Genomic DNA, 7,488 nt, shown 5'->3' with positions numbered 1-7,488 from the left:
TTTATCGTTTTCTTGCATATTTTTATTCATCTTGTTGACTTTACTTATGGCTGTCGATTGGGAAGAACAGAGACTGGTCCTCTTGATCTTCAACATCATTTGTTATTTATCCCAGTCAATTGTGAATGATACAGTTGACCAGATTAGTTAAACGATCGAGAATCCATTTTGCTGTTGAGGGAGGTTCCGATTGCTGATTAAGAACTTGGGGAGCACGGAAGAGGAGATGAAAGAGGAGTCAACTGGATTGATCATTGGAATTTCGATTGGAGTGGTGATTGGAGTTCTTTTGGCGATTCTTGCTCTATTCTGCTTTAGATACCATAGGAAGCGGTTGCAGATTGGTAATAGCAGTTCAAGGAGGGCAGCTAATGTTCCTATTCGAACAAACGGAGCTGATGCTTGTAGTATTCTATCAGACTCAACAGTGGCTCCAGAATCACCCGTGAAGTCCAGCCAGAATGGTATATCCTCATGGCTTGACGGATTTAAGAAAAGCTGCGTGATCTCATCTGGGATGCCTGAATATTCTTTCAAGTACGCTTTCTTATGCAATTCATCTCTGCCATTTACTTTGTATGAGATTCTGTCACATTGCTATGCTGTACAAACCTTGTATTAGTATTCATCTGAATCAAATATTCGACATAAAGAGAAAAAATGATCCCTATCTTAGGTTTTCTTTGCTCGACAATCTCAGATTTCGGTATGTTCTTACTTTCTACTGCTACTCTCAAATCTTCTTTCCCTCGCTTCCCTCTATACATTGATACTGTATAAGGGCGCTAAGAGAGTTCTATTGACCGAGAAAGAAGAAAAATGTAATTGTAATTTGATAGTTCTAATGAAGTTGTAATTTAATTTGTTATTGAATGTTTAGTTTGTGATATGATGCAGAGATCTCCAAAAAGCAACCGGAAATTTTACAAGTGTAATAGGACAAGGAGCATTTGGTCCTGTTTATAAAGCTACCTTGCCGTCTGGAGAGACTGTTGCTGTGAAAGTGCTTGCAACCAATTCTAAACAAGGAGAGAAAGAATTTCAGACAGAGGTAAGGATAGTTAATAATAATTAGATTTGTTACAAACTGCACCAATTCATAAAAGTGTTGCTTTATTCGGTTGTTCCTCGAACAATATCCTTTGCTAGAAATATTCCAGGTTTCGTAGTTCGAGGTTATGCCCTTAAAAGTTCTTTCCCCCTATTTCTGTTGCCCTGCTTTTGGATATAATTGATAATTAGTTTTAAACTTGCAACGAGCAAGGGTGAAATAGTTTTGAACTTAGTCTGGAACTCGGATCCTGGGCTTGGAGTTAGGGAATACAACAAAATAATTCTGTGTAACATATAGTTAGATCAGTATTTTTCTTTTAATTGTTAGGCTTACATATCCTACGTTTAGTGATTCAGTTAATTTTATTTCCCTGTAAATCATTCAGGTGATGTTATTGGGAAGATTGCATCATAGAAACCTCGTGAATTTGATCGGATACTGTGCTGAAAGAGGCGAGCATATGCTTGTGTATGTCTACATGAGTAAAGGCAGCCTAGCTTCTCACTTATATAGTAAGCTGACTGTTCCCTCTTAATTTGTGAAACCAACAGTGTCAGTGATTGACTAGAAGCTGTCTTTCTCTTGTCACTATTAATGAGTCTAATTATTTGTTGGTATTGATGAATGTTATCATCTTTACAATTTGTTTGGTTATTGCTCAAGCTCTGCACAGTTTCTAAAGGGAAAAGGACTTCCTTTTTTTTCTGTGCGTAGGTGATAAGAATGGACTACTAAGTTGGAATGTAAGAGTTCGGATAGCTTTAGATGTAGCAAGGGGTTTGGAGTATCTTCATGATGGGGTAAGTTTATTTTCCCCTCATTATCAAGAAAATCGTGAGCATGTGAACGTTTTGAAATACATGAATGTCTTAGTGCTAATGATGCTTCAAATTTTACTTCAGGCAGTTCCTCCAGTTATTCACCGGGATATCAAATCAGCCAACATTTTGTTGGATCAGTCCATGAGAGCAAGGGTATGTCCTTTCTGCTGATTATAAGTGCTTCCATGTGATCATGTTTCCAAAACAATGTTAGTATCTATCAGTTAGTTTGGTTGCATCTGAGTTATTAGAATGCTCAATCAGGTTGCTGATTTTGGGCTTTCAAGAGAAGAGGTGGTTGACAGTCATGCAGCTAACATTAGAGGAACTTTAGGTTACCTTGATCCTGAGTACATATCTTCCAAGACATTCAACAAGAAAAGCGATGTTTACAGCTTCGGAGTATTACTTTTCGAGATTATTGCTGGCAGAAATCCTCAACAGGGCCTCATGGAATATGTTGAGCTTGTGAGACATCTCTCTCTCTCTCTGAATGAATGAATGAATGAATGAATGAAACAGCTCTACTTCTTTTATTGACTACTATCTTTGTTTCCATAAGCCCTTATTTGGAACTAGTATCCCAAACCATTCATCTAAAACCACACATTTTTTGTTTGATGATGGTTAGGCTGCCATGAATTCTGATGGGAAAGTTGGGTGGGAAGAGCTTGTTGATTCCCGTCTGGATGGAAACTTCGACGCTCAAGAGCTGAATGAAGTAGCAGCTCTGGCATACAAATCCATTAACCGTGTTCCGAAAAAACGACCTTCGATGAGAGACAACGTACAAGTTCTGTCCCGAATTCTAAAACAAAGACAGAACAATAGATTTAACCAAAATATGGTGTCAACGACAAGAGATGAAATTGGCATTGATGTGGATCAAGTAGAAAGCAGGAGTCCCAGGAGTCCAATGCCTGAACACCAACGACAACAGTCCACGGATAGTACAGCCGAATCATTTGATGTTTAGAAAATGGTTGTTTTGCCCTCTCCTAGTGCTCGTAGTTGAGTTCATTGATTCTTCTTGTTTTGACTCGTCTCTTTTCTCAACATACCAAGAAAGAAAAATAGGCAGGAGAAGATCACAAGAATCTCCCCAGAAAATTTGATGTAACATAGTTGACCCTTTTAAATTTTGTTTTGATTTGTTTTAACTGAAAAGGTTTTGTATATGGAATTACAAGTGGAGGAAAAAGGAAAGCTTTTTTTTAGTATAGAATGACCAGAAAGCATCAAACTTTGCTTTGAAGCTCCCAACTCCATCCATGGATATTGGATATGAAGGATAAATAGATACATAATTAAAGCTGAATAATGATTGTGTGAGCATATCGAGATTTGTTTTTTTGAATTCTGATACCCCTAATTAACACATAATTAGTGGGTTTAGAAAGTAATCAGCTCTACCTTTACCCATCTAATTCATATTTCTTATACGCTGAAAATAAAGTAACATCGAGATTGCTGCTCCTTAATCCTCATTATTAATCTTTTTTCTTCCGCAAACCAATAATAATAATAATAATTGCCCTTTTCCATAATTTATTAATTAAATAAAAACAAATTGTGAGATAAGGTGAACGGTGATATTTCACATTAGTTGGAGGAAGTAACGAAACAACTAAACATTTTTTAAAGAGTTCAATTGTGAGATCTCATATTAATTGGAGAGAGGAACGAAACTAAATCATTTTCTAAAATGGTGTGAAACATCTCGAAAAATTAAAAGTATTTAATATAATACAACACATAACTTAAACAAACAACCAATAGAATTTTAAACATATATGAATTGTTTATATTATAATTGGAATGAAATAAGTTATATTTAATTACAAACCACTCTTATTANCCTCCGGCATTGCCGCTCTCTCCGCCATAGCTTACGTTTTTAAATCATGGCGCCAACTCTACATCGCCACATCTCTTCCCTCCTTTTTTTTCCTCTTCCTCGTCCTTCCCTTTATCTCTGAATCCCCCCGATGGTTCCTCGTCCGCGGCAGGGTTACTGAGGCTACCAATATCATGGCTGCCATTGCCAAAGCGAATGGAAACCACCTCCCTGAAGGGGTCTTTCTGGCCATTGACGAAGATACAAAACAGAGCTCGAAACAGGACCAAATCCAGCAGACTACCCAATCGGGGTCTCTCCTCGACGTGATGCGCTCGCCCATTACTCGAATTCGGTTGATTCTGGCGGTGGCGATTAATTTCATGTGCGCCGTCGTGTACTACGGGTTGAGCCTGAATGTGGTGAATCTCGACACCAATATTTACCTGACCGTGGCGCTGAACGCAGTGGCGGAAATGCCGGCTTTCCTGATCACGGCATTGCTGTTGGACGTGTGTGGGCGGAAGCCGTTGGCGATTGGGACGCTGTGGTTCAGTGGGGTGTTCTGTTTATGTGGGAGTTTGATGAAGGGGGTGGGGATGTGGAAGATTGTGAGGATGGTGTGTGGGATGTTGGGGATATTTGGAATGGCGGGGACTTACAATTTGTTGTATATTTATACGGCAGAGCTGTTTCCAACGGTGGTGAGGAACGCGGCGTTGGGGTGTGGGACGCAGGCGTCGCAGATGGGGGCGATATTAGCGCCGTTTGTGGTGGTGATGGGGGGAGGGCTGCCGTTTGCTGTGTTTGCAGGGTGTGGAATTATGGGTGGGGCTCTGGCGTTTTACTTGCCCGAGACGCTGAATAAGCCTTTGTATGATACGATGGGCGGCATAGAAGATGGGGAAAAAGATTGTTTGAACAATGCCTGAACCTGTATGGTTGCTAGCTACCTTTGGAGTTTTGTTGATGCTTAAAACACAATTCTGTGGATTCTCTTATGATCATGTGTATGCTGAGATCACTGATGTAGCAAGCCTAATTTTTCTTTTTAAATAAAATTGTTATTATATGCATCTCATATACTTACTCTCTAAAAAAATAAAAAAATAAAAATCTAAAATCATGTGAAGAAAATAAAATAAAATAAACTATATAATTATATGTAATTTGAAATTTTCATTTTTTTGGGAATAATTTCCGTTGGGTTTTGTAAACCACACAATTATCCAGTGGGCTGGGTCAATCGGCCCACAGTTAATTATTAAAATTTTCACCAATTATTTTATTCCACGTTTGACAAAGCCATTAAGAAAACCGGGAAGTATTTAATTTCAACCGGGTTAATTTATTTATCCTTTTCCGTCCTCTTTCTCCTCATCGTTAACTTCAGACACTTCTTGCTATGGCTATGTTGTCTTTACGATCTCTCCGGAGATCCTCACTCTCCACTCTCCCACCCTGCTCCATCCGATGGCTCTCAGTTAATCAGTTATCGACTTCTTCGTCTTCGTCGGTTTCTGCTTCAATTTCGGCTGACGATCGGTTTCGGATCCCTTCTTTTATTGGTTCCTTTCTCAAATTGACCTCAGGAATTTTGCTAGGATCTGGATTAGGGTTTCTTTATGCGTCTGGTAGTTCTGCTACTTCAGCACTTGCTCTTGCGGAGTCAACTGCTGTGGATAGTGTTGAAGATGGCGTTGTTGAGCAGCCGTGTTCGAATTCGTTTTTTAGGAAATTTTCTCTACCGGAAATCTCCTCCAAGTTTCTGTTTAAAGGTAAGAAATCATTCTTTCATTTCTTGGTTTTCTTGTTCTTTCGTCCGATAGGGGAGTAGAAATCATGAAGAGAGATTAGTGAATGCGTAAATATATATGTGATCGTAGTTGGAAAAAACGGAAATAAAATCGTATTTGTGTTGTTGACTCTTTGCTCCTTTCTACTTGGTGGTTGCAGAGGAGTTTCGTCGAAAGGTATTCTTCAATTACGAGAAACGTATTCGATTGTACAGCCCTCCGGAGAAGGTAGACTAGTTATTTTGTGAATTGTATTATTTCTCTTTTTTATTTTTTCTTTGACAGTCTCAGTAACTAACAGTGTGAAGCATATTATGATTCTTCTTTTCCGAAGTGAAGTGGTTTTTCTTTGCAACTAGTCACGATAGGTTGGGAATAACCTGCCTGTGCTTTCTGAACAAAATCGATTTTATGTAAGAACCTTTGAAAAAATTAATAATTTAAAATGTGTTTAGTATACTTGTTGAGTGATTTTAGGTGATCAAAACCACTAGGAGGGTCCAAATATGATTTTTAAAGTAGTAACTGAAAATTCTCCAAATATGTACCAAAAAATTAAAATATATTTATAATTAATAGAATCGTTTTTTAATATACTGCAATCAAACAATTTGTACTTAAAAATACTTGTGAAAATCTCTTAAGATCAAATAACATTTTGTTGAAAGATTTTTTATTTTTTTTTAATTTTTTTTTACAAGAAGTGTTCAAACTATAAGGTATTCCAAACTGAATCCTGAGCTGATTTTATTTGAACCATTGACAAATTCGCTCTTGAATTTAGTAATTAAAATTGGCGCCTACCTCAGAAGTGTTAGGCGACTGAAATGTTTGAGTTTGGGGATTGGATTGCAGAAATCAGTACAATGAGAGATCAAATTGGTTTCCGGGCGTTCTGGAAACCTTTAATGTCACAACATATATCGTTGTCTGTTATCTTTAAGTTTTGATGCTTTTCAACAATGTAAATTTCACATGCTCCTTGAGTTTCAGTTGTTCTAAGTTCCTAACTTCTAATAATTTGATTCGTTAGGTTGTTTAAAAGTTTGCTATATTTGACATATTTTCTTGCCATCTCATTTCCTGAAGGTCTTTGAGTATTTTGCATCATTTCGTGCGCCAGATGGAGAATTACTCATGAGACCAATGGATCTAATGCGGGCTGTGATTCCTGTCTTTCCACCTTCCGAGTCGCATCTGGTAAGAGATGGATATTTAAGTGGGGAAAGGAACCCTGGGATGCTTCGTTGTGCCCCTTCGGATTTGCTCATGCTTTTTGATATAAACAATGATGGGCTTGTTTCTTTCAAAGAGTGAGTCGTCCATATTTTATATTTTTATGATACTTGTTACATTTTTCTTTGTGCTATGAGATTATATTTCCATCCCATGATCAACCCATTGTGAGGTTATGAAATTTCTCACTATGACATTTTAGTCTTCTGATAATTATACTCGAACTTGAAGATCTGTTTCTTTGCTTACCAGGTATATTTTTTTGAAAACACTACTCAGCATCCCAGAATCAAGTTTTCTTGTGACGTTTAAAATGTTTGACCGCAACGATGATGGGTATGTTACGTTTACCTTGTTCAATAAGTTTACTTTCACAATGATGGATAACATCAGTCTTGTGGTTTTAAACCTCAAAAATTATTTTTATTATTTGGAAAAACTAACCTCCTGTTTTAATAGTTTCATGCTCCATAATAGATCCATGATTGTTCTCTATGGGCAAGGGCCCTATCATCATGGTCTTCTCTGCACTTTTTTATGTGCTGAACAATTTATTTTTTGGATTGATTTTGTTCCCTGCATTTTGAGTTTACTGACTGGTATTACAATTGAGCTGACTCTCTCCCTCTTTATGGATTTGTCTTATTAATTACTTGTTCATTTCGTGCTTTTCTAATTTAGATGGATGAGAATATAATAGGATCCGGTAGTTTTCATATAAGAATAGTCAAGATGCACACATGC

General features: G+C 37.5%; 3 protein-coding genes across 3 annotated transcripts; all 3 read left to right on the top strand.

Annotated features, from left to right (window-relative positions):
• The first annotated feature begins 226 nt into the window (after nt 1-226).
• LOC111790774 (calcium/calmodulin-regulated receptor-like kinase 1) lies at nt 227-3,095 on the top strand. Its single transcript, XM_023671832.1, has 7 exons — nt 227-537; nt 898-1,051; nt 1,440-1,566; nt 1,769-1,854; nt 1,957-2,028; nt 2,140-2,343; nt 2,507-3,095. Exons 1-7 carry the CDS (start codon nt 227-229, stop codon nt 2,849-2,851), a joined length of 1,299 nt encoding a protein of 432 aa, XP_023527600.1. The 3' UTR covers nt 2,852-3,095.
• An 811-nt stretch (nt 3,096-3,906) lies between these two features.
• On the top strand, nt 3,907-4,644 carry LOC111805419 (organic cation/carnitine transporter 4-like). The gene has a single exon (XM_023690515.1). It carries the CDS (start codon nt 3,907-3,909, stop codon nt 4,642-4,644), a length of 738 nt encoding a protein of 245 aa, XP_023546283.1.
• A 413-nt stretch (nt 4,645-5,057) lies between these two features.
• On the top strand, nt 5,058-7,482 carry LOC111790781 (calcium uptake protein, mitochondrial-like). Its single transcript, XM_023671842.1, has 4 exons — nt 5,058-5,490; nt 5,669-5,736; nt 6,598-6,821; nt 6,997-7,482. The coding sequence occupies exons 1-4, from the start codon at nt 5,118-5,120 to the stop codon at nt 7,391-7,393; spliced, it is 1,062 nt and encodes a 353-aa protein (XP_023527610.1). The 5' UTR covers nt 5,058-5,117; the 3' UTR covers nt 7,394-7,482.
• Nucleotides 7,483-7,488: the final 6 nt, after the last annotated feature.

Source organism: Cucurbita pepo, chromosome LG01 (genome assembly GCF_002806865.2).
Source record: "Cucurbita pepo subsp. pepo cultivar mu-cu-16 chromosome LG01, ASM280686v2, whole genome shotgun sequence".
NCBI classification, from domain to species: domain Eukaryota; kingdom Viridiplantae; phylum Streptophyta; class Magnoliopsida; order Cucurbitales; family Cucurbitaceae; genus Cucurbita; species Cucurbita pepo.
Note: the sequence above shows the minus strand (reverse complement) of the source record. Positions and strands in the feature narration are given on the sequence as shown.

Coding starts and splice junctions, on each gene's coding strand:
- LOC111790774 (XM_023671832.1), top strand. CDS start 227: ATGAAAGAGGAGTCAACTGGATTGATCATTGGAATTTCGATTGGAGTG. Junction 1,052..1,439: donor AGAAAGAATTTCAGACAGAG/GTAAGGATAGTT, acceptor TAAATCATTCAG/GTGATGTTATTGGGAAGATT. Junction 1,855..1,956: donor TGGAGTATCTTCATGATGGG/GTAAGTTTATTT, acceptor ATTTTACTTCAG/GCAGTTCCTCCAGTTATTCA.
- LOC111790781 (XM_023671842.1), top strand. CDS start 5,118: ATGGCTATGTTGTCTTTACGATCTCTCCGGAGATCCTCACTCTCCACT. Junction 5,491..5,668: donor CTCCAAGTTTCTGTTTAAAG/GTAAGAAATCAT, acceptor TGGTGGTTGCAG/AGGAGTTTCGTCGAAAGGTA. Junction 6,822..6,996: donor GGGCTTGTTTCTTTCAAAGA/GTGAGTCGTCCA, acceptor TTTGCTTACCAG/GTATATTTTTTTGAAAACAC.
- LOC111805419 (XM_023690515.1), top strand. CDS start 3,907: ATGGCTGCCATTGCCAAAGCGAATGGAAACCACCTCCCTGAAGGGGTC.